We start from the raw sequence: 27,917 nt of genomic DNA on the forward strand, positions 1-27,917 counted from the left end.
CGTTGTAAATGAATCTCTCTTAAAGCATGTTTTATAATGGTAACATTTAAGTAATTAAATCTGATAATGTGTGGGGAGAATATTTGGGGACATTTATCAAACTGGTGTAGAGTAGAACTGGCTTAGTTGCCCATAGCAACCAATCAGATTCCACCTTTCATTTTCCAAAGGAGCTGTGAAACGGTGGAATCTGATTGATTGCTATGGGCAACTAAGCCAGTTCTACTTTACACCAGTTTGATAAATGACCACCATTGTGTTCTAAAACAAAGCGCTAGTTAAGGAACATTTGGATTTAAAAACTTACCTGGAAATTCTTTACTGTATGATTTAGACAATTCTAGATTCCAAAAATGAGCCACTTGTATGGCAGCTATCATAGTGCCCAGTGGTCATTTCTAGTAAGTGCTTCTTATTCACTTTCACATACCCCCAGTTTTGTATGAAGGCCTACAGAGCTCATGCCTCCTAACATTTGAAAAGTCCTAGGAGGGACAGTATCAGTGTAGCGTGCTATGACAAATTACCTACTGCCTATCTATGCACACACAACCTCATCCGGTTCCTTTTGTGCCCCCACACATCAATAGTGCCGCACACTTAGTAAGAATACCCCCTAAGTGCAACAACACTCCAAGAATGTCCCCTTAGTGCCCCACATACAGTAATGATGCACTATTAATGCACCTGACACAGAGTGATGTGTCTATACTGCCCCCAAGTATGATGCCGCTAAGTGCCCCACACACAATAGTGATTCCCCTTAAACTGCACCCCCACACAGAGTGTTGGCCCCTTAAGTGCCCCCACACAATTTAAGGCCCCCATAACTGTCCCAATAAACAGTGATGCCCCCTGAGTTTGAATACTTACCTGTGCCACATTTCTATGATAAATGGTGCCGAGCAGCACTGCTCTGGTCTCTGGTCTGCAAACTGTCAGTAGCTCGGGGCATCAGGTGCGATGACACCTGCCTGTGCAGAACCACCAACACCAATGGTGGAGCAAGGATCCTCATGCTGAACATACAGTTGAAGTCTGTAAAGAAAAGGAAAGTTCAGCAGCTCTCACCTGCTCCTCCTTCAGCTGTGAGCACGGATGGACCGAGTCAGGTAACGGGCAGCTAGAGGATGCAAAAAGAGGTTTGAAGAAATCCAGCTCCACTTTGATAAAGAAATATAAATTTATTTTGCTTGCGGTAAAATCTCATCCATCAGTTACAAAAATAGCAGTCTTGTCTACGCGTTTCGGGCTACCAGAGACAATTCCAGCCCTTCCTCGTGTCATGAGGAAGGGCTGGAATTGTCTCTGGTAGCCCGAAACGCTTAGACAAGACTGCTATTTTTGTAACTGATGGATGAGATTTTACTGCAAGCAAAATACATTTATATTCCTTTATCAAAGTGGAGCTGGATTTCTTCAAACCTCTTTTTCCATAGAGTTGAAGTCAGGACATGTGGCTGCCATCCTAGGGCTGCTGGAAAGAGGGACTTTCCTGCTGGATATGGGACATTTGGGTGGCATGGGAGTTTGTTCTGTCGCATTATCTACAGAGGATGTACTATGGAAGTATTCTATCTCAGAAAGATATTTTAGGGCACGTTATAGTAAAGAGGCAGTCATAGTTTGGTGCAGCACAGGGCTCTGTGTGACATTTTACAGCCTCTTGCAAATGTCTCTGCTGTGTGCAGGAGGCCTAACTATGCTGATTGCATTCCACTGCTCCCTTTATGTTACAACTATACGTAATGTGCATGCTCTACTTTAGAAATACAATTTTAATATTAATCTCTCCATTTATTATTTTTTATTTTTATATATTTTTTATCTTTTTGTTAAATAAGATGTTTGTCTCACCAGTTAATAAAGCTTTATTTTTGTGGGGATTTTGCTGCTGTACGGCGTTAGAGGTGCTGACTTGAGGACATCAATGTTTTGCCCTTAAAAAAACCCTTTAAACATTACATAGTGCCCATTCAAATTAATGGACGGTATGTGTAATGCAGGACAAAATGAGGCCTCCACAGACAGAGATGCTATTTGTAATCGTTCTCCAGTTTGGCCAAGAGATGAAGATCCTGAATAGAGGACCCCCTCTATTAAAGTGTAACTGTCACATTTATTTGTATTTGCTAGTTTATTAGAGCTAGGCATGTATACCTGAGTTAGTCTATCAATGATTGCCAAAAGATCTGTAATTACCTTAAAATAACAGCTTTCATTAATGTCCTCTGTCCCTTTCCACTGCTCCCTTAAAAGTCTGTTGCTATGGCTTGTCTGTCTCCGGCTAGGAAGACAGAGGGGCGGTCCTTCAAACTGCATGCCTGCATTAGGCTTCAGAGTGGGGAGGCGTGTCTCTTAGTAATCCAATCTGATTGGCTGGCAGGAAGCTGCTGGCTACAGCAAGTTTGTATGTGACCTGAGGGAATGCAGTTTTGGCCTCAGAGAACTGGCAGAGGAGCCATCTTGAGAAGATCCTCATAATGTAGGATTCAAAACAGACTTAACTAAGGGGAAAACTCAAGGAAAACAGTGGTAAGTGAGGAAACTAAAGATTGCTTTATGCTTAATGCTGCTGCAGCAGTAACATATGCTAAAATTGATTTTTTGATTAAAATATGGCAGTTTTCTTTTAACTCATTAACAGGGTGTAAAATTTATTTTATTTTTTTAAGTGGACATTCCCTTTCAGTTTTAATTTCAGTTTTATCCTAAATCACTGTTCAGAGTGCATGTAAATGCATTACACTTGTTGGGAATATCAAGGAGATGGTGTTGCAGAACTCTAACTTCTTGACTCTTTCGCAGCATACTATACATATACATAGCATATAGAAGTCCAAATCCATCCTTTTTTCAGATATAAAAAGGAACTTCAGGGTGCCGTGAAAAGTGAGAGAGGCATTATAACAATGTAAATTCTTGGGCAATAATCTTTATGGTGTATCCAATTCATACACTGCTAAAAGTTCCATGAGTGCCGTAGACCTAAGTAACTATTAAAATTTACTACGTGGAGATAAAATGCAGATGAAAGAACCATTACTTTATAACAGCACAGTATATAAAAAGGAAAGTGATATGCTGAAGTATCATAAAACCCACCGGGAAGAAGTGGCGTGCAGAGGCTGCGGTGATTTAGGGAATGGGGCCTTAGTTTTAGAAACTCAAATGCATTTTAAGAGTCGCACAGAATTATAGTTTACTGTGAGGCTGAAGCAATGAAAAATCTTTTTATCTTGCACTCCTGAATATGAAAAAGGAATTTGCTCTATAATGTATTCAGCGGCTGCATTTTTCTGCGTGTTTATGATGCTTTTAGTAAAAAGAATTAAATAACATACATATTATATCAAATTCTACCATTCTGCCTGTCACCAGCTGTGACAAGCCTAATGTAGGTACAATAAAGAAGTATTAGCTTCGCTTTTAAAATGGCAGCAATATTTTAGAAGGCACCTGCGAGAATTACATTTCTGGTACGGCATTCTTCCTAAAGAACGTTGCTGCCATCACCGACCTACAATGCAGTGAATACATCAAGCAGCTATTCATATAATAGAATGACTGGAAAGCTAAAGAAATGGAAAAACAAAATCATTTTAGTTGAAAGAAAATTATAGATGTATATAGTCACATTATTATGACCACCGGCCAATATCCGAATGCAGCACAAACAGCATCTAGATGGGGAGTGACTCAATAATGTCGTAGTAGGTTGTCACATGTATCTGGAGCCATGCTGACTGCAGTGCATCCCACAGCTTCTGGAGGGTGTGTGGGGGAGGATCGAGGTGGTCCCACCAATCCTTAATTGGGTTCAAGTCTGGGGAATTAGGGGTCTAGAGTAGTACTTGGAAGTCTTAGACATGTTCTTCCAACCAATGTCACATTGTCTTCATTGAAGATGCCATCTGCCCCAGGTAAGACAGCCAGTATGTATGGGTGTGCATGATCTGCAAGGATGGATTCATACCTAAATGGTTTGAGAGTGCTTTCCTCATGGATGACCAGAGAATTCCACAAAAACATTCATCATACGACCACTAATGCTGCCATGAAAATTGAAGACTTCGTTGGAATGGTGCAGTGACCATCCGTTTACTTTGGAGCACCATACACAGTAGGGTTCACTGAACTGTTGTTTTAGACACAGTGCACTGGTTTATTTTGGCAGTGGGCTTTTGCACTGTTTGTGTCGGTCTTACCTTATGCACCTTTGTAGCTGTTATTCACCTATCCCTTTAATGGCATATGGTGCAGTTTACATGTCACTTATTCGCAATTGTGCCTTTTGACCACAGTTCACAAACTGACCAGTTTCAGAAATACTGTCATTCTTGCCCGAAAAACAATAATCATCCCATTTTGCAACTCTGATAAATCACCCCTTTTACCCATGACAGAAATGAGGGATATGTGTGCAGACAGCCTATAGCACACCTTATATACCCACCAAGCCAGTTTAGCAAATGCATCTTCCTTCACAAGCTATGTGGTGCCGATGTTGAAAGTAAAAAGTGGTCATATTAATGTGACTTGACTGTGTGTGTGTGTATATATATACATATATATATATATATATATATATATATATATATGATGAAAAAAATCGGACTGCACTCCAACCGGTTCTTCAGTATTCATGGGTGACTAAATACAACTTACTGTTTTACTGAAGAACCGTTTGGAGTGCAGTCCGATTTTTTTCATTTTCTACAAGTGGGTAAGCTCCAGTTACCGTACTTGGACTTTGCACCCGTCCTTACTTGTTATGGTGGTACTGCCAATAGTTTTTTCATTATATATATATATATATATATATATATATATGAGAGAAAGAGAGAGATAGAGAGATTATATATAGAGATGATATTTAGAGATTAACACATTTCCTAAAATTGAACAAATCGTTCAAATTTAAAATTTGTACAAATCATTTCTCCTCTAATCCCAAGTGCTTTAACCACCTGATGTCTTTATTGTTCTCATGTAATTTCAAAAAATTCATAATTCGGATGTTGATGACTTATCCTGAGGGTAGGTCACCAGTATCTAATTCCCGAAAAATCCCTTTAAGTTTGAATACTGCTAACAAAAGCATGCCACAGACATATGCATTTGCATGCCTATTTGGTTGCATACATCTGTCATTGACTCCCTGTAACGGGGATTCGGATATTTTCCCATATAGTTAATGCAAATTATGCCGATGTGTACTGTCCAGGCAAATGCCAAAAGGACACTTGTTTGGCTAAAGGAAGTGAATTGTAATGTTATATGTATACATAGTAGTTGTATGTAGTTCAAGACATATTCAAGCATATTCAAGCAATGCGTGCTCTGTATCCACTACTTTGTCTATATCGTGCTAGAAAACATAGAAAAAAAGTGGCAGTGACTAGAGTTGAGCGAACACCTGGATGTTCGGGTTCGAGAAGTTCGGCCGAACATCCCGGAAATGTTCGGGTTCGGGATCCGAACCCGATCCGAACTTCGTCCCGAACCCGAACCCCATTGAAGTCAATGGGGACCCGAACTTTTCGGCACTAAAAAGGCTGTAAAACAGCCCAGGAAAGAGCTAGAGGGCTGCAAAAGGCAGCAACATGTAGGTAAATCCCCTGCAAACAAATGTGGATAGGGAAATGAATTAAAATAAAAATTAAATAAATAAAAATTAACCAAAATCAATTGGAGAGAGGTTCCATAGCAGAGAATCTGGCTTCCCGTCACCCACCACTGGAACAGTCCATTCTCAGATATTTAGGCCCCGGCACCCAGGCAGAGGAGAGAGGTCCCGTAACAGAGAATCTGTCTTCATGTCAGCAGAGAATTAGTCTGCATGTCATAGCAGAGAATGAGGCTTCACGTCAGCCACCACTGCAACAGTCCATTGGCATATATTTAGGCCCAGCACCCAGGCAGAGAAGGGAGGTCCCGTAACAGAGAATCTGTCTTCATGTCAGCAGAGAATTAGTCTGCATGTCATAGCAGAGAATGAGGCTTCACGTCAGCCACCACTGCAACAGTCCATTGGCATATATTTAGGCCCAGCACACACACAGGCAGAGGAGAGAGGTCCCGTAACAGAGAATCTGGCTTCATGTCAGCAGAGAATCAGTCTGCATGTCATAGCAGAGAATCAGGCTTCACGTCAGCCACCACTGCAACAGTCCATTGTCATAAATTTAGGCCCAGCACCCAGGCAGAGGAGAGAGGTCCCGTAACAGACAATCTGGCTTCATGTCAGAAGAGAATTAGTCTGCATGTCATAGCAGAGAATGAGGCTTCACGTCAGCCACCACTGCAACAGTCCATTGGCATATATTTAGGCCTAGCACACAGGCAGAGGAGAGAGGTCCCGTAACAGACAATCTGGCTTCATGTCAGCAGAGAATTAGTCTGCATGTCATAGCAGAGAATGAGGCTTCACGTCAGCCACCACTGCAACAGTCCATTGGCATATATTTAGGCCCAGCACCCAGGCAGAGGAGGGAGGTCCCGTAACAGAGAATCTGTCTTCATGTCAGCAGAGAATTAGTCTGCATGTCATAGCAGAGAATGAGGCTTCACGTCAGCCACCACTGCAACAGTCCATTGGCATATATTTAGGCCTAGCACACAGGCAGAGCAGAGAGGTCCCGTAACAGACAATCTGGCTTCATGACAGCAGAGAATCAGTCTGCATGTCATAGCAGAGAATGAGGCTTCACGTCACCCACCATGTCCGACCATGTCCACGACCATGTCCACGTCCGCGTCCCTTACTAGATGTTTTTCTCATTGTTATGGTTCACCACAACAACAAATATATTATTTGGCCCAATGTATTGTATTCAAATTCAGCGGGATATAAATTTGAGGCCTAGTATTTAGGCGCTGGGTGACCGGTATGGATTTAGTGACAGAATTAGACTTGGAAATGCACAGAAGCGTGTGTGTGTGAAGTTATTCTGAATGACCCAATGTGCACCTTGAATATTATATACCCTTTTAGGGATAGATTTCAAATAGCTCTGATATAGCAGAAACCACTAAATTATGAAATTGCTAAATTGGGAATTGTATTTCAACCCAGAACAAGAAATGTGCTTGAACGGACACTAAATAACTCGCCCAGCTACAGCACTAGGGACAGATTTAGCGGGATATAAATTTGAGGCCTAGTATTTAGGCGCTGGGTGACAGGTATGGGTTTAGTGCCAGAATTAGACTTGGAAATACACAGTAGCGGGTGTGTGTGAAGTTATTCTGAATGACCCAATGTGCACCTTGAATATTATATACCCTTTTAGGGATAGATTTCAAATAGCTCTGATATAGCAGAAACCACTAAATTATGAAATTGCTAAATTGGGAATTGTATTTCAACCCAGAACAAAAAATGTGCTTTGACGGACACTAAATAACTTTCCCAGCCACAACAGGACAGCGGTAACGAGAGATTTAGCAGGATATAAATTTGAGGCCTAGTATTTAGGCGCTGGGTGACAGGTATGGGTTTAGTGCCAGAATTAGACTTGGAAATACACAGTAGCGGGTGTGTGTGAAGTTATTCTGAATGACCCAATGTGCACCTTGAATATTATATACCCTTTTAGGGATAGATTTCAAATAGCTCTGATATAGCAGAAACCACTAAATTATGAAATTGCTAAATTGGGAATTGTATTTCAACCCAGAACAAGAAATGTGCTTGAACGGACACTAAATAACTCGCCCAGCTACAGCACTAGGGACAGATTTAGCGGGATATAAATTTGAGGCCTAGTATTTAGGCGCTGGGTGACAGGTATGGGTTTAGTGCCAGAATTAGACTTGGAAATACACAGTAGCGGGTGTGTGTGAAGTTATTCTGAATGACCCAATGTGCACCTTGAATATTATATACCCTTTTAGGGATAGATTTCAAATAGCTCTGATATAGCAGAAACCACTAAATTATGAAATTGCTAAATTGGGAATTGTATTTCAACCCAGAACAAGAAATGTGCTTGAACGGACACTAAATAACTCGCCCAGCTACAGCACTAGGGACAGATTTAGCGGGATATAAATTTGAGGCCTAGTATTTAGGCGCTGGGTGACAGGTATGGGTTTAGTGCCAGAATTAGACTTGGAAATACACAGTAGCGGGTGTGTGTGAAGTTATTCTGAATGACCCAATGTGCACCTTGAATATTATATACCCTTTTAGGGATAGATTTCAAATAGCTCTGATATAGCAGAAACCACTAAATTATGAAATTGCTAAATTGGGAATTGTATTTCAACCCAGAACAAGAAATGCTTGAACGGACACTAAATAACTCGCCCAGCTACAGCACTAAGGACAGATTTAGCGGGATATAAATTTGAGGCCTAGTATTTAGGCGCTGGGTGACCGGTATGGATTTAGTGACAGAATTAGACTGGGATATGGCCAAAAAATAAACAGACTATTGCTGGTTAAATGCACTTGGTGTGACAGCTTCACCCTGATGTAGGCTTTAGCCAAAAAACAACCACACCATTGAGGGTTAAATGCACTTGGTGACAGGCGCAGCTTGCCCCTGATTTAGTATATGGCCAAAAAATGAACAGACTATTGCTGGTTAAATGCACTTGGTGTGACAGCTTCACCCTGATGTAGGCTTTAGCCAAAAAACAACCACACCATTGAGGGTTAAATGCACTTGGTGACAGGCGCAGCTTGCCCCTGATTTTGTATATGGCCAAAAAATGAACAGACTATTGCTGGTTAAATGCACTTGGTGTGACAGCTTCACCCTGATGTAGGCTTTAGCCAAAAAACAACCACACCATTGAGGGTTAAATGCACTTGGTCGCAGCTTGTGCTGGCGCACCACAAGACACAAAATGGCCGCCGATCACCCCAGAAAAATGTGACTGACAAACGGTCTGTGCAGCCTAAAAACAGTGAGCAATTGAGGATCAGCAGCTCAATGATCCACAGCTGCAGATCGATCAGTTAATCAAGTCCTTTGGAGGAGTTAATCTGCCTAATCTCGCCCTACTGTCGCAGCCGCAACCTCTCCCTACGCTAATCAGAGCAGAGTGACGGGCGGCGCTATGTGACTCCAGCTTAAATAGAGGCTGGGTCACATGGTGCTCTGGCCAATCACAGCCATGCCAATAGTAGGCATGGCTGTGATGGCCTCTTGGGGCAAGTAGTATGACGCTTGTTGATTGGCTGCTTTGCAGCCTTTCAAAAAGCGCCAAGAAAGCGTCACAAAAGCGCGAAGAAAGCGACGAACACCGAACCCGAACCCGGACTTTTACGAAAATGTCCGGGTTCGGGTCCGTGTCACGGACACCCCAAAATTCGGTACGAACCCGAACTATACAGTTCGAGTTCGCTCATCCCTAGCAGTGACATATATGCCATATGTACCTCCCACATTTGTTCTAACATACAGTCAGCACCAGTTGGTATGAATGTGCCCCTTGGTGTTCTCTTTTTAGCTGAAGACTGTAAAGGTTTCTATAGCTTGCCTTTGATCTAGAATTGCCATGCTCTGTTAGACTTAAAATATTCTATTGTTCCTCTCCGCTCATTTTTATAGGGATCTTTCTGTGTAATTGCTCCAAATTTCTTTCTAAGAAGAAGATAATTCTAGACATGAAAAACCTAATCTGAGTGTCATACAGTTTAGAAATTTCATGCTTAACAAAGGAAATACAAGCTTCAAAAAGTCAAGTCCTCACCAAGGGGTTAACATTTAGACTTTATCTTGGTGTGGCCAGAAAGAGAACTGTAAAGCTTCTCTATTTCAGTTAATCTTTAAAGAGAACAAATTTCTGAAGTAGCTCAGCTGAGGCCTTGAGGGTTTAATTCCTGGAAGCCTATGTCAGACCTCGATAGTCAGCTCAATAAAAAGGTATCACTATTTTAGAACATACTTATTTTATACTTTAGGCTTGAGAAGTCTCACTTACTTCACAAAAGCATCAATCACCCTGTATTACTGGCTCAGTGGAGAGTCGTTTTTTCAAATATTTTTTTTTTTTTTTTTTACCTTTTACGATAAGTGATCATTTTCTGTTATTCTTTTGAAACATTGACATTCTTTTACATGTTATATAAACTATTAAAAGTGCGGAACATCAGAAACACCTTCATAATGTGGTGTTTTCTGCCTTTATTGTCCTGTTTCACTGTGGGAGAACTTTAGAAATACACTTTTCCACCATAATAAATGTATGCAGAATTTTGTCATCATTTGGTGTTCATAGAGCAACATCTATTGGTGGAATAAGAAGCATTGAACCATTTGTCTCAGGTCGTCTCACTACAGTGTAGAACTCAACAGACAGACCTGTAGTTGAAAATTGAAATTGCAAGGAATATTAGTGAAAATTAATAATGTCTAATGTTTCTCTAAAAGCCTACTCTTTGCCAATATTTCTCGACTTCTGCAAATCCAGAACACGTTTCATGTTAATTTCATCCAACTCTTGATACCAGCTAAGGAATAATTTTACTTTTTCTCACCCATTACAAAAACAAAGACATTTTTGCACACTAATTTTTAAGTGATTCAATTAATTGTTGTGGGCAATATGGTGACATTATTTGTTATGGCATTTTTTTGCTTGACTGAACTCAGAAAACCTATAGATGTGAATAGAGCTTGCTGGGAGTTTTACTTTCTCAAATGCGTGTGAAAGGTTGCTGACCCCTGCTCTAATGTACAGATATTGCATGTTTATTTGATTCCCTCTATGAACGTCCACTTAAATTGTCCATTGCTGGTGGTTATACATGCTCAGTAGCTTAGTTCCACTACCTGCTATTATTTTGCGGGCCAGCCAGTGAGAAATAGCCTATTAGAATAACTCTTTTAGAAGCACCAAATTATTAAAACCACTGTAGTTAGATTTTTTTTCATTGGCATCCTATGTTATGCTTTTCTTTAGAACATGCTTATGTTCAATTAGGACCAAGAGATTAGTCATAAAGTGGTTGCCTTGGTTGCATCTAGATATAATTACATTTACATATACATTTTAAAATCTTTTAATCTTAATTTACGAATAAAATACAAATAACATTTAGGCCAGCATATGATCCAGAGGATGATTTTCACATCTTAAAGTTCTTAAAGGACAGAATTATCTTCAGTTAACTTGTGTGAATATATTATATATATTATATATTTTTTATCAGAATAGAAAAAAATCCGGAAACAGTGCCTCTCTTGTCCATGAATTGTATCTAATTTTTCTGCTAAGCACCATTAACATAAAGCTGAGTCTTGATACCAAAAACAATCTTTGGACAAGAGTGGAATATGTGTGAAAAAATTGTACATTGTTTTCTAATGTTAGACAACTCTTAAGTATAATTTCTTTCCAAGTTCCGAGAACATACATGTGGGGTTCAGGATGTCTAAAAGTATTTTTTTTAACTGCATTACCATACCTAACCCCACAGTCAGAGACTATCTAGCCAGGAAGCTAAATATCATATTCCAAGGCTGCCTAGGTTTAGTACTTTCATTTGAACTGGATGTGGCTCGGGGCTCTATGTACCTTTTTATTGGGCTGACTATCGAGGATCCAACCTATGTTTGCTATACTAAAGCATTTAAAAAGGACTTTTCTGAAGCAGACAGACTACTTAATGTGCCAGCCTGAAATGATAATTTGACACATGCTACATCTGTAGATGGCCTCAATTTAAGTAAATTAATGGGAATTGAAAGTTTGAAATAGAGAATGAAATCAAAGTATACCTTTATACAAAAACGGAAAACTTTTCATTTTTGGCCTTAACAGGGACATATGTTTTATGTGCCATTATACATTTAATTAGCTTGTGGTGTCTTTTTATTCTACTTGAAGACATTCTCTTCACTAAACACATGATCAAAGGCTGCTTAACATTTCAAAAGATTCTGCCATCATCAAATGGTTCTAATCCAGAATCCAGGTATGAATCAATTCAGTAACTTACATCTTCGGATCATGTGTTAGTTTCTTGAGACATCTGCTTTTATATTCTTTTATATTTTCCACATGATATGCTATAAAAATGTAATAGTTGTGGTTCCCACCGTTGAGGCATGTGCCTAGCTATAGAACTGTGTTCTTCAACCCCAGTTTCCCCTTATGTGGGACTAAACAGAGTTGTGGCTGCCCTTATAAGTAACTTTTTCCATTCACTACTTTTGGAGCCAATAAATTTCAAACACATGCTCGGCCACCTTTCAGTCAACATTTGCCTAGATGCAGTGGCATCACCAATATAGGAGTCAAAGTACCCTCCATTCTGGAGACAGATGCAGGTCTCATAGGTGGAACACATTTAGGGCATATTTTATAAATATAGCATGGGTTTCTAAGATAAAAAAAACTATTTAAAATAAGTGTCCAAATATTCCTTGTTATGCCTGAAGAGTGTTCCTATATAATTTTTATTTATTTGTTTAAGTCATAGCTGCATATCAAAGGTTTTAATTACAGATGAGCAAAGTTTTGAAAAATTTGCTGAATTTGCTGAATTAATTTGTCATAAATCAGGTATGCACAGGTTGTGCTGCGGACGGGTTGCGGCTATGCTGCGGTGAAAAACTGTGTGGCCAATTAACCCGCAGCTGCCTTTTATTTAATAATAAAGATTGCACTGTCTTTCTTCATTGTTCATGGCCGTGCAGCAGCTTTAGACAGGGGCTGCTGCTGGTATGGAGTTTGGCTAGTTAGGTGGGGGCACAATATGCATATTATTTCTGTTCTTGCGTGCAATCACCTGCAGGTTTGATACTAAACACTGAACATTAATCAGCTCTGGCATACCCATCTCTCCAACCCCAGTTCTCTCCTGCCCTATAGGTGGGAGCCCTTCTTCCCATCTGCTTTTCCTCCTTTTCTACATCATTTAATATTGATGAGAATATGTCACAGGAACATTCAGTTTATCCTCTCTCTGCATCTTGATGACTTTTCTAAGACTTTGAAGGATGATTTGGAAGAAGTAAAGCAAGCAAAATATAGTCATCATTAAGACCTGGCCCCTCCTAAGGGATGCAGACTGGATGGTATTGGCTAGCACACTGGCACCAGAATAATAAAGGCTTCCATCTCATTGGTATTGAATTACATTTGCTGCTGATGTAGGAATAAGTAAATGTAGGAATAAATAAATAAAATCAATGCATCATAAGTCTCCCTGCACTCTCTCTGCAGTCTCCCTGCAGTCTCTATCTCCAACATTCTTCTATTAATCATTTTCAGCAACACTGTCCCTAGCGCTTGATCACTTGCCACGTCTCTCCCTATGCTCAGCTCACAGGACATTGGTGGAGACCACTTTGGATGAGATTTTTATAGGGCTGTGACATCACAGGGGATAGCTATCTGGGGATTGGCTGGCTGAACTTTGTAACACATGCAGCCACCAGGAAAAACAGATTCTTTACCACGAAGGGAGAGGACATTTGGATTCATTGTAAATAGAAATTTTCCTAAACCTTAAATCCTTCAAATGCTTCGCTAGTTTTGATCCATAGGGTTCAAGTGCTGAGACCCCCATGATAACTATAATAAGCATAAATAAGCACCCACCGAGTTCACTCCAAGTTCTCTCTCCTTGTTGCTTAAGATGGCCTCAATAGAAAGTGTATGACCCTGTCTCAAGTCTACTGTATCTCCTACCTCCTGCAGCGAGAAGACACAGTGCTGTATGTGATTGCTTCTATCAGCTTGTCTCAGCGATTGGCAGAGGCTTAACCGATCAGACCCCCACCAATCAAAACCTTTGATATATCACTAGGACATATCAAAACATATTTTTTTAAACTACAGGTACACTTTAAATATCTACAGTTTCAATTATCTAACACTAATCTTTTTATCTTGTCTCTGATCATTGTAATTTAGATATTTCAGTTAGAGTTTCTATTGAATAAGGCTACTCTCACATGGTCTGACATACATTGCCAGAAATCAGCGAGACAAAAAAACGCTGTATGCAACGTTTTTTGTCCATGTGGTTCTCTACATATTTGCCGAGTAGCGTCTTGATCTCTGCCAAATGTCGGGTATATAAAGCAAATGATATATATATATATATATATATATATATATATAGATAAAGATATATATAGATATAGATATATATACATAAAAAATTAACGGATCAAAAGAAAAATTATGCAAATGATATTGATCCACGAGATGGACATAAACATCTTAAAAAAGAGTTCAATCGAGAACCTGATTATTTTGTGCAATTAGTAAAATAGGGTACAAGCATCTATGCAAAAATATTAATGGTTTATTATACAATAGTTTAAAATAAAATCAAAAATTTATCAACGTAAATTTCAATAATATACAATGATATGCAGTACTCAGAATTCACCACTATATGGTGCTAACAAAACACTACTCAACCAACACAAAATATTATGCAATCCGGCTTTAAAATTGTGAGAGATATAAAATAAATCGATTATGTGCATTACCCAAGGGTCAAGTGATGTGCAGAGTCTTGGGGCAGTCAGCTCTCCAGAGTTTTTCCAATAATCCAAATGCTTCTCCAGAGATCTCCCTTTCTTTCTTTGTTTTTGTTTTTCTTTCTGTCCCTTTTTTTTTTTCTTTTTGGTATCTGGATTCTTAACCCAAAACTTATCAGATGAACACACCCTTCTAGTTTGGAACTTTCCAATCATTGTTGGATGGGTGTGTGCATTGATAAGGAGCGTGAAGTCATAATACTACCCAGAATGCACTTTTGCTACTGGTGTAGTACTAACTGCTCATATCTAGTTGGCACTGTTGTATAAGCAATAATAATCATACCATTAAGGGTTAACTCATACATGCCTGATATTTTTAATACTACACACCTCTGACATCTGGAGGCCTTGTCTTAGAGCCGAGGGACAAACTTTGATACATGAATGTATGCTTTGAGGAACATCTAGACAATTCTCACACTGTGGAATTCATGTCCAGATTACAAATACAATAAAGCCTCTAAATCTGCAGGTGCCATGTATCCTCTAACTGTCTAAATGTATAATATATTGTTACAATAACACTAGCTTTTTGAACGGCACAGTAATCTTCCCATGGACTTATTTAGGCCTACATGAAAATACAAAATAGTGAATGTAAATCAACATTGCTCTTAAAGGCAATGAATACCCATTATAACTAAAATAAGTAGATATAGCTAATTAAACGTATGAAAAAGCACAACACAAACCCTATTATTGTCAATTGGGTCCGGGGTAAGGCAGTAGTATCAGGCATGTAGATCTATAGAACTCTGGCAGGCTGTTCTCTGCTTCTCTTTGCCGCAGATGTGAAACTAGAGATTTCTCATGCAAGGACCTACATGCATAGAGGTAGATATTGGAGCAGCTTTGTTGCCCATGAGAAGAGGCTCTTAAGGATTCTTCTATTCATGTCCACTGTGTTAGCAAATAAGACAAGATGAACTGAGAAGGGGCTATAATGGGGCCAATTTCTCCTACATTTGTTGGAAAGGGGAGGACACATCAGGCCATCCTGTAGAGAACATAACATCATACCAGGCTTTTTTAAATCATACAAGAATATATCATTTCTCTGCAATACTATTTCTAATTATTCCTGAGAGTTGGAAGTCTGGATAAAATGTTCTATAGCTATAACACAGATATGTTGATATGTTACTTTTAAAAAAAAAATCTGTCTTGTGCAATCACCTCTAGGATGTTGTAGTTGAAACAATCATTTATAAATTTGTCTCAGATGTAATAATGCATTGCCCTTTATTAGATTGATGCAGTGGTCTGGAACGAGCTTAAGGCGTTCTAACCTGCTCAATAATTATAGGTAGCTGTGGGTAGGTTACGGATCCCTTCTGTGCTATTCACCATGTAAATGAGAGCAGGTGTCAAATCAAGTACTTTACAGGAATCTTCTATCTCCGTGGGTCAAATTCACTGAAGCAGCAGTTATCTAAGTGCGCCCTGCCTAGAGCAACTTAGGATAGCATAGCATTGCCAGTGCAATATGAATAATCACTGTCTTACTGTTGAGATATTACTATTTAGTGGATTAGGAAAGGAAATATATCATTTGGGTTGCTCCTTCAATATAGTGCTATATTAATGTCTTATATTGTTGATTCCAATTTAGTACATATTTGTATTATTTCTGTTACTTATCAAGATTAATAAAACCAGAAGTGCTAAATATCTGAGAGTTTTAGATTATTTTAACATCTCTGTCCGTCCTCTCTGACAGGCTGTTCCCACTTAGAATGTGACCGAAAACTGTTGTGTGCAGTGTTTTTTTTCTGTCCGATTCCCGGCATATTTGCCAGGTAGGTGCCAGATCTCTGCCGGATCCCATTATAGTCAATGGGGTCCTATAGGCAGGCGGTAGTTTCTAGCAATGCCGGATCCGGAGAACTTTGTTGACAGGCTAGTCTATGTCGGAACAGCCTGCCGGAGCGGACAGACTGAGATGTCAAAATACACTTCAGTTGGAACCAAAACTAAGTGTGGGTCAAAAACACAGAACCGGTGAATATCTTTCCATTATAGCTGATCTCTAAGTAGGCTTCACTACTAGTTTTGGATCACAATAACTGTTGAAAATAACTGATCAAATAACTGGATTTTGAACTCAGCCTTAAAGAGGACCTTTTACCACTCCTGACATGCCTGTTTTAATAACTTCTAGTGTTGAGCGGCATAGGCAATATTCGTTTTCACAATATTTAGCAAATGTTTCTCAGAATATTTGCAATAAATTAGCAAATTCTAGAATTCGTGATCTCCAGTCATTGGCTGCTGGGGAGATTCTTATATAGTAAAGGGTAGGCAACTTTCCTATTGGTTGCTAGGGATGTTGTTAAGCTCTGATAAAGATATTGCCGCCTTCTCATTGGCCCACAAGCAAGAAGGGAAGTTACTGAATCTAAAATATTTGCGATTACGATATAGCACTATATTCTACATCTTCGAAAATTCTCAAAGTGCCGATATTCACAATTAGAATACAAACCGGATTCCCAAAAAGTTGGGACACTAAACAAATTGTGAATAAAAACTGAATGCAATGATGTGGAGATGGCAAATGTCAATATTTTATTTGTAATAGAACGTAGATGACAGATCAAACGTTTAATCCGAGTAAATGTATAATTTTAAAGGAAAAATACGTTCATTCAAATTTTCACGGTGTCAACAAATCCCAAAAAAGTTGGGACAAGTAGCAATAAGAGGCTGGAAAAAGTAAATTTGAGCATAACGAAGAGCTGGAAGACCAATTAACACTAATTAGGTCAATTGGCAACATGATTAGGTATAAAAAGAGCTTCTCAGAGTGGCAGTGTCTCTCAGAAGCCAAGATGGGTAGAGGATCACCAATTCCCACAATCATCATCAACTGTGCATAACATCATCCGAAGATTCTGAGAATCTGGAACAATCTCTGTGCGTAAGGGTCAAGGCCGTAAAACCATACTGGATGCCCGTAATCTCCGGGCCCTTAAACAACACTGCACCACAAACAGGAATGCTACTGTAAAGGAAATCACAGAATGGGTTCAGGAATACTTCCAGAAACCATTGTCAGTGAACACAATCCACCGTGCCATCCGCCGTTGCCAGCTGAAAATCTACAGTGCAGAGAAGAAGCCATTTCTAAGCAAGAACCACAAGCTCATGCGTTTTCACTGGGCCAGGGATCATTTAAAATGGAGTGTGGCAAAATGGAAGACTGTTCTGTGGTCAGACGATTCGAAGTTCACGATTCGAAGTTCTTTTTGGAAATCTGGGACGCCATGTCATCCGGACCAAAGAGGACAAGGACAACCCAAGTTGTTATCAAGGCTCAGTTCAGAAGCCTGCCTCTCTGATGGTATGGGGTTGCATGAGTGTGTGTGGCATGGGCAGCTCGCATGTCTGGAAAGGCACTATCAATGCAGAAAAATATATTCAGGTTCTAGAACAACATATGCTCCCATCAAGACGTCATCTCTTTCAGGGAAGACCCTGCATTTTTCAACAAGATAATGCCAGACCACATTCTGCATCAATCACAACATCATGGCTGCGTAGGAGAAGGATCCGGGTACTGACATGGCCAGTCTGCAGTCCAGATCTTTGACCTATAGAGAACATTTGGCGCATCATAAAGAGGAAGGTGCAACAAAGAAGGCCCAAGACGATTGAACAGTTAGAGGCCTGTATTAGACAAGAATGGGAGAGCATTCCTATTTCTAAACTTGAGAAACTGGTCTCCTCGGTCCCCAGACGTCTGTTGAGTGTTGTAAGAAGAAGGGGAGATGCCACACAGTGGTGAAAATGGCCTTGTCCCAACTTTTGGGGGATTTGTTGACACCATGAAATTCTGATTCAACATATTTTTCCCTTAACCACTTCAGCCCCGCTAGGTGAAACCCCCTTCATGACCAGGCCACTTTTTACACTTCGGCACTACACTCCTTTCACCGTTTATCGCTCGGTCATGCAACTTACCACCCAAATGAATTTTACCTCCTTTTCTTCTCACTAATAGAGCTTTCATTTGGTGGTATTTCATTGCTGCTGGCATTTTTACTTTTTTTGTTATTAATCAAAATGTAACGATTTTTTTGCAAAAAAATGACATTTTTCACTTTCAGCTGTAAAATTTTGCAAAAAAAACGACATCCATATATAAATTTTTCGCCAAATTTATTGTTCTACATGTCTTTGATAAATAAAAAATGTTTGGGCAAAAAAAAAAAATGGTTTGGGTAAAAGTTATAGCATTTACAAACTATGGTACAAAAATGTGAATTTCCGCTTTTTGAAACAGCTCTGACTTTCTGAGCACCTGTCATGTTTCCTGAGGTTCTACAATGCCCAAACAGTAGAAAAACCCCACAAATGACCCCATTTCGGAAAGTAGACACACTAAGGTATTCGCTGATGGGCATAGTGAGTTCATAGAACTTTTTATTTTTTGTCACAAGTTAGCGGAAAATGATGATGATTTTTTATTTTATTTTTTTTCTTACAAAGTCTCATATTCCACTAACTTGCGACAAAAAATAAAAAATTCTAGGAACTCACCATGCCCCTCACAGAATACCTTGGGGTGTCTTCTTTCCAAAATGGGGTCACTTGTGGCGTAGTTATACTGCCCTGGCAATTTAGGGGCCCAAATGTGTGAGAAGAACTTTGCAATCAAAATGTGTAAAAAATGGCCTGTGAAGTCCGAAAGGTGCACTTTGGAATATGCGCCCCTTTGCCCACCTTGGCAGCAAAAAAGTGTCACACATCTGGTATCACCGTACTCAGGAGAAGTTGGGGAATGTGTTTTGGGGTGTCATTTTACATATACCCATGCTGGGTGAGAAAAATATCTTGGTCAAATGCCAACTTTGTATAAAAAAATGGGAAAAGTTGTCTTTTGCCAAGATATTTCTCTCACCCAGCATGGTTATATGTAAAATGACACCCCAAAACACATTCCCCAACTTCTCCTGAGTACGGCGATACCAGATGTGTGACACTTTTTTGCTGCCAAGGTGGGCAAAGGGGCACATATTCCAAAGTGCACCTTTCAGATTTTGCAGGCCATTCTTTACACATTTTGATTGCAAGGTACTTCTCACACATTTGGGCCCCTAAATTGCCAGGGCAGTATAACTACGCCACAAGTGACCCCATTTTGGAAAGAAGACACCCCAAGGTATTCCGTGAGGGGCACGGCGAGTTCCTAGAATTTTTTATTTTTTGTCACAAGTTAGCGGAAAATGATGATTTTTTTTTTTTCTCTTTTTTCCTTACAAAGTCTCATATTCCACTAACTTGCGACAAAAAATAAAAAATTCTAGGAACTCGCCATGCCCCTCACGGAATACCTTGGGGTGTCTTCTTTCCAAAATGGGGTCACTTGTGGGGTAGTTATACTGCCCTGGCAATTTAGGGGCCCATATGTGTGAGAAGAACTTTGCAATCAAAATGTGTAAAAAATGACCGGTGAAATCCGAAAGGTGCACTTTGGAATATGTGCCCCTTTGCCCACCTTGGCATCAAAAAAGTGTCACACATCTGGTATCGCCGTACTCAGGAGAAGTTGGGGAATGTGATTTGGGGTGTCATTTTACATATACCCATGCTGGGTGAGAGAAATATCTTGGCAAAAGACAACTTTTCCCATTTTTTTATACAAAGTTGGCATTTGACCAAGATATTTTTCTCACCCAGCATGGGTATATGTAAAATGACACCCCAAAACACATTGCCCAACTTCTCCTGAGTACGGCGATACCAGATGTGTCACACTTTTTTGCTGCCAAGGTGGGCAAAGGGGCACATATTCCAAAGTGCACCTTTCGGATTTTGCAGGGCATTTTTTACACATTTTGATTGCAAAGTACTTCTCACACATATGGGCCCCTAAATTGCCAGGGCAGTATAACTACCCCACAAGTGACCCCATTTTGGAAAGAAGACACCCCAAGGTATTCCGTGAGGGGCATGGCGAGTTCCTAGAATTTTTTATTTTTTGTCGCAAGTTAGTGGAATATGAGACTTTGTAAGGAAAAAAGAGAAAAAAAAGAAAAATCATAATTTTCCGCTAAATTGTGACAAAAAAAAAAAAATTCTAGGAACTCGCCATGCCCCCCACGGAATACCTTGGGGGTGTCTTCTTTCCAAAATGGGGTCACTTGTGGCGTAGTTATACTGCCCTGGCAATTTAGGGGCCCAAATGTGTAAGAAGTACCTTGCAATCAAAATGTGTAAAAAATGGCCTGCGAAATCCGAAAGGTGCCCCTTTGCCCACCTTGGCTGCAAAAAAGTGTCACACATCTGGTATCGCCGTACTCAGGAGAAGTTGGGCAATGTGTTTTGGGGGGTCATTTTACATATACCCATGCTGGGTGAGAGAAATATCTTGGCAAAAGACAACTTTTCCCATTTTTTTATACAAAGTTGGCATTTGACCAAGATATTTTTCTCACCCAGCATGGGTATATGTAAAATGACACCCCAAAACACATTCCCCAACTTCTCCTGAGTACGGCGATACCACATGTGTGACACTTTTTTGCAGCCTAGATGCGCAAAGGTGCCCAAATTCCTTTTAGGAGGGCATTTTTAGACATTTGGATCCCAGACTTCTTCTCACACTTTCGGGCCCCTAAAAAGCCAGGGCAGTATAAATACCCCACATGTGACCCCACTTTGGAAAGAAGACACCCCAAGGTATTCAATGAGGGGCATGGCGAGTTCCTAGAATTTTATTTTTTTTGCATAAGTTAGCGGATATTGATTTTTTTTTGTTTTTTTCTCACAAAGTCTCACTTTCCGCTAACTTAGGACAAAAATTTCAATCTTTCATGGACTCAATATGCCCCTCACGGAATACCTTGGGGTGTCTTCTTTCCGAAATGGGGTCACATGTGGGGTATTTATACTGCCCTGGCTTTTTAGGGGCCCTAAAGCGTGAGAAGAAGTCTGGAATATAAATGTCTAAAAATGTTTACGCATTTGGATTCCGTGAGGGGTATGGTGAGTTCATGTGAGATTTTATTTTTTGACACAAGTTAGTGGAATATGAGACTTTGTAAGAAAAAACAAAAACAAAAACAAACAAAAAATTTCCGCTAACTTGTGCCAAAAAAAATGTCTGAATGGAGCCTTACAGGGGGGGGGGGGGTGATCAATGACAGGGGGGTGATCAATGACAGGGGGGGGTGATCACCCATATAGACTCCCGGATCACCCCCCTGTCATTGATCACCCCCCTGTCATTGATCACCCCCCTGGTAAGGCTCCATTCAGACATCCGCATGATTTTTTACGGATCCATGGATACATGGATCGGATCCACAGAACGCATGCGGACGTCTGAATGGAGCCTTACAGGGGGGTTATCAATGACAGGGGGTGATCAGGGTAATCAGGGTGATCACCCCCCTGTCACTGATCACCCCCCCTGTAAGGCTCCATTCAGACATCCGCATGATTTTTTACGGATCCATGGATACATGGATCGGATCCACAGAACGCATGCGGACGTCTGAATGGAGCCTTACAGGGGGGTTATCAATGACAGGGGGTGATCAGGGTAATCAGGGTGATCACCCCCCTGTCACTGATCACCCCCCCTGTAAGGCTCCATTCAGACATCCGCATGATTTTTTACGGATCCATGGATACATGGATCGGATCCACAGAACGCATGCGGACGTCTGAATGGAGCCTTACAGGGGGGTTATCAATGACAGGGGGTGATCAGGGTAATCAGGGTGATCACCCCCCTGTCACTGATCACCCCCCCTGTAAGGCTCCATTCAGACATCCGCATGATTTTTTACGGATCCATGGATACATGGATCGGATCCACAGAACGCATGCGGACGTCTGAATGGAGCCTTACAGGGGGGTTATCAATGACAGGGGGTGATCAGGGTAATCAGGGTGATCACCTCCCTGTCACTGATCACCCCCCCTGTAAGGCTCCATTCAGACATCCGCATGATTTTTTACGGATCCATGGATACATGGATCGGATCCACAGAACGCATGCGGACGTCTGAATGGAGCCTTACAGGGGGGTTTTCAATGACAGGGGGTGATCAGGGTAATCAGGGTGATCACCCCCATGTCACTGATCACCCCCCCTGTAAGGCTCCATTCAGACATCCGCATGATTTTTTACGGATCCATGGATACATGGATCGGATCCACAGAACGCATGCGGACGTCTGAATGGAGCCTTACAAGGGGGTTATCAATGACAGGGGTGATCAGGGTGATCACCCCCCTGTCACTGATCACCCCCCCTGTAAGGCTCCATTCAGACGTCCGCATGATTTTTACGGATCCATGGATACATGGATCGGATCCGTAAAAATCATGCGGACGTCTGAATGGAGCCTTACAGGGGGGGGTGATCAATGACAGGGGGGTGATCAATGACAGGGGGTGATCAGGGAGTGTATATGGGTGATCACCCGCCTGTCATTGATCACCCCCCTGTAAGGCTCCATTCAGACGTCCGTATGCTTTTTGCGGATCCGATCCATGTATCCGTGGATCCGTAAAAATCATACGGACGTCTGAACGGAGCCTGACAGGGGGGTGATCAATGACAGGGCGGTGATCAATGACAGGGGGGTGATCAGGGAGTTTATATGGGGTGATCAGGGGTTTATAAGGGGTTAATAAGTGACGGGGGGGGGGGTGTAGTGTAGTGTGGTGTTTGGTGGGACTGTACTGACCTACCTGAGTCCTCTGGTGGTTGATCCTAACAAAAGGGACCACCAGAGGACCAGGTAGGAGGTATATTAGACGCTGTTATGAAAACAGCGTCTAATATACCTGTTAGGGGTTAAAAAATTCGGATCTCCAGCCTGCCAGCGAACGATCGCTGCTGGCAGGCTGGAGATCCACTCGCTTACCTTCCGTTCCTGTGAGCGCGCGCGCCTGTGCGCGCGCGTTCACAGGAAATCTCGCGTCTCGCGAGATGACGCGTATATGCGTCCAGGAGGAGTAAAGCAACCACCTCCCGGACGCATATGTGCGTACAGCGGTCGGGAGGTGGTTAAAATGGTACATTTTCTCAGTTTAAACTTTTGTTCTGTGATTTATGTTCTATTCTGAATAAAATATTAGAGATATTATGCACCTCCACATCATTGCATTCAGTTTTTATTCACGATTTGTATAGTGTCCCAACTTTTTGGGAATCCGGTTTGTATTAGCTAACAACACTAATAGCTTCATGCATTCCCCATGTAATAACAATTCTGGAACATCTATTCTTATGGCTCCATGTTGTGCCATTCCTTTATTATTTCTACTAGAATTAATGAATGAATTGCTATTAGCCTTCAGTAAGGGTACATAGGTAAGGTAACCAGTTGGGGGGGGGGGGGGGGCGCTGTACCTGCACAGACTTACCTGTATACAATCAGTGCTGCCATTTTCAGACTGTGCAGGTACCCACCCCAAACTTGTTACCTCCCCTCTGTACCCTTACTGAAGGCTAATAGCAATTCATTCATAACTTCTAGTGCAGATAATAAAGGAATAGCACATCATAGAGTCATACGAATAATTGCTCCAGAATTGTTATTACATTGGGGAATGCATGAAGCTATTAAAACAGACACATCGGGAGTGGTGAAAGGTCCTCTTTAACAGTGCATTAGTTTTGCCTTGAATGTATTATTATTATTTTTTTATGTGCATCCAAAATGGTAAATTATGTCCTGTTACCCTAATATTATATCTATATATGTATAGAGTGGTGCTTGAAAGTTTGTGAACCTTTCGGAATTTTCTATATTTCTGCATACATTAGACCTAAAACTAAATCAGATTTTCACACAAGTTTTAAAAGAGATAAGAAAATCAAACAAAGCTGTCGAAAATATTAGATTTTGTCCTTTATTTATTGAGAAAATTATCCAATGTCATGCCTATAACTGGCAAAAGTATGTGAGCCCTTAAGATTAGCAGATAACTTAAAGGTAAAACACTGCAACCCCTGTCAATGACATCTATATTTCCAAACAAGACATATGTAAAGCTGCCATCTTCATGAGGTTACCCCTTTAGAACCTACAGATGCCATGGAAAAGGCTTGGCCCAGATCCCAAAATGTTCACAAATGGTTATAAAAGTTGACTAGATGTTGACACTTGCGAACATGTCCTTTTTCCAGACTTCTTCCTCCACTCATCACTTGTAAATACTAGATTATGGTGTGGTCAAATAGTATATGATGGTTGAAATTAACTAAAAACCCATACAATGCAGAGTCCGCAGTCAGGCGAGCATTGAGGAGAGTAACCACTTTATATTTCTTTGTGCCAGAATCTAAATGAAGCTGGTTGTGGCTCATAACATCGCAAATGGCTGAATTTCCCTGAGAGAACCCATGTGCAGCCGACTCTTTATTAGGAACCTATAAACAGTAAAAAGCAGACATAATTATGCTTTACTAGTCAACTAACGCTCAAGGTATTAATCTCACGTTAAGTGTAGAAATAGTAATAATAACGTGGAGAGCATTAGCGACAAATGGAACGCCAGTTGAAGTGTAATTAGGATATGTTCCCAATGTAATCAGCATTGTTTTATGCTGTGAAAAGCCATTCGCTTGTGAGAAAGATATACTCTCTAATAGGAGAGGACGGGATATGGCGCAGGCAGGAGTGCTTAGAGTATTTTAGAAATTGTTTTATTTTAATTCTTATTATAATGAGATTTCCAGCCGTTGAAATAGAAATTATTTGGCCAAGCAAAACCTTATTTATTTTACATCTTGAAAACGGGCCGTGCATTTTTTTCCACACTAATTACTTAGAAAGTATTGAGAAGTGTTTCGATAGGAGCTGAGCAAACATGTTGGTCTTAAATATGTGCCTTGTGAGCAAAACTTTCTATTCAGGGTCGCTTTACTATTTGAAGAATTTTTGGGAGCGGAACCTTGCAAAGACAGCTTTGCATGGTGAAATCTGCTGTCATGGTGAAATGTTGCAATAATTAACCCCTTAAAGACCAGGCCTATTTTCATTTTTGCATTTTTCATTTTTCCTCCCCAAGTTCCAATAGCCATAACTTTTTTATTTTTCTGTTCACAGCGCCATATTTTGGCTTATATTTTTTAATGGCATTTAAAGGAAGAAAAACTCTTTGCGGGGTAGAATTTAAAAAAATAAAACTGTGTTATGCCAAGGTTTTGTGGATTTTAACATCACATCATTCACTTATTCTGTGCATCAATACCATTACGGCAACACCAAACTTGTATCGTTTTTATTTTGTTTTATTACTTAAAAAAAAAGAAGTTGAAAAAAATCGAAGTTTTCTTTGCATTGCCATTTTCTCAAAGCCATGGGGCTTTAAAAAAAAAAAAAAATCAGTCTATAGAACTGTATGAACAAACTGTGGTTTGGTGAATGGTATGTTTTTTTTTTTTTTTTTTTTTTTATTAAGGCATTCAACTATTCATCAAGGTGAACCACAGCTATCTGCTTATGCAAACAACTGAAAGTATTCAGATCCAGGTGCTGATTTGAAAAATTTACAATATATTTTGTGACACAACCCCTCTAAATAATTTATCATAACTTCTAAATAGTGAAGGGTTAAATGTATTTTATACAAGGGGTCTTATGATGTTTCTTATAAAGGGATCCTGCTTGTTCACTGCTGGGAGTAGACAAACTCTGAAAATGTAGAATGTTTCCTTTTAGAGGCCATAAGAGTCAACTCAAAAATAGTCCATCCCTGTTTCCTGTTTTCAGAACAACGGACAGGGCAAATGAAAGGCTGATGCTGGTGAGCCCCGTGTACAGAAGTGTCCATGGTGCTGAAGTTTATCAAGAACTGTGGCTGTTACTTGTATTTGATTATCCTTTTCTTTATTGCAGGAGGTCCCTTTTTCTCGTGTCTGGTGCAGTAACCAGCAGCCACTGCACTGTGCCTTTTCCCTGGAGAGATACACCCCAGCCACCACCCAACTGTCCTGTAAGATCTGCGTCCGACAGGTCAAAGGCCATGAGCTGATTCTTCAGATACAGACATCAATTCTGGAGGTAAGACATAGTGGTTACCGCATTGTGACCTAAGCTACTTTCATAAAAAAAAGAAAAGAAAACATCTTAAATAAAAAAGACAACTTTTTGTAGAACCCAATAACAAGTGCACTATGCTTTGCTCCAATATACTGTTGGTTAGATGCCTATGTAACGTAAAAACTGTTGTATATAGTGCAGATATGCCAATGAATAGACACATTTGTCTTCAAACCAAGCCAGGAAAAGATTGGCGAAGATACATGCCACCGGGGTCCCCAGTGCAGTACCATGTTTAATGTGTAATGTCTTCCCCCATTTCCACCTCTTCCACATGCAAAGTGTTGTCCTTAATTGTAAGCAGCGAGTAGACACAGAAGTAGGATGGTCACATTGATAATGGAGTTATCGCCGCTCACCATCTGTGTTGATTCCTCATAGTTTTTTTAGTTTCATAAAACCTCACAGAGGTCAGACATCCATGCCCACTCCTCGCTTGTGAATAGCAGAAACTGACTGGAAAGGCGACGACTATGCTGCAGCTGGTATTCCACTACTGCTCTCTGCTGCTCAAAAAGCCTGGCCAACATGTGAAACATCGCACAACAGCCAGTGAGCTGTCAATTTCAAGCACTGCTGCAGCGTTGACAGACCGGCTAAAGCTGTCGATGACTTTCGGATATGTGCACATGGTGCACCTTCACCAGTAGCTCAGGCAAATTGGGGTAGGCTTTGAGAAACCGCTGAACCACTAAGTTTAAGATGTGGGCTAGGCATGGGATGTGTCAGGTTGCCGAGCTCCAAAGCCAGTGCTTTTTGTCCCCTAAGCATATCAGCTTCAGCGCAGCCTGTTGCTTCTTCCCCACTGCAGTGCTACACTGCTTCCAGCTACCGACTGACTGGTGCTGCACGTGGATAATTCGGAGGTGCAAGTGGAGGAGGAGGCATAGGAGGAGAAGGGGTGTTGGAGCCACTAATATAGCTGCTGGTGGAAACCCTGATCGACATAGGGCACGCAATCCATTGGCGTTGGTAGCACCTGTGCCATCCCAGGGTACGACTAGCTCCCGGCCTCCACAACATTCGCCCAGTATGCCGTCAGGGAAATGTAGTGTCCCTGGCCGAATGCACTTCTCCATGTGTCCGTGGTTAAGTGGACATTCCCAGTAACTGCGTTGGTCAGGACATGTGTGATATTACGGGACAGATTTGAAAAATAGTGGAGGCTGGGGACTGCGTAACGCGTGATGGCTGCCAACATTTCCAGGGCCAGTAATTTTGAAAGCTGCGCATTTAGTGCTATGGCCTGTGGGTGGGTGGCTGGGTATTTGCATTTGCGTTTAAATGCCTGGGGTAATGACATTTGTACACTGCGCTGGGACAC

The 27,917-nt window shown here is 40.8% G+C and overlaps 1 protein-coding gene across 1 annotated transcript in view; it reads left to right on the forward strand.

Moving 5' to 3' along the window:
- UNC5D (unc-5 netrin receptor D) overlaps window positions 1-27,917 on the forward strand; it is a 694,878-nt gene that overhangs the window by 647,377 nt on the left and 19,584 nt on the right. Inside the window, exon 15 of the mRNA XM_044283128.1 lies at window positions 26,390-26,554. Coding sequence (XP_044139063.1) covers window positions 26,390-26,554 — 165 coding nt within the window. The remainder of the gene's footprint in view (window positions 1-26,389; window positions 26,555-27,917) is intronic.

This window comes from Bufo gargarizans, chromosome 2 (genome assembly GCF_014858855.1).
Source record: "Bufo gargarizans isolate SCDJY-AF-19 chromosome 2, ASM1485885v1, whole genome shotgun sequence".
Taxonomy (NCBI): Eukaryota; Metazoa; Chordata; class Amphibia; order Anura; family Bufonidae; genus Bufo; species Bufo gargarizans.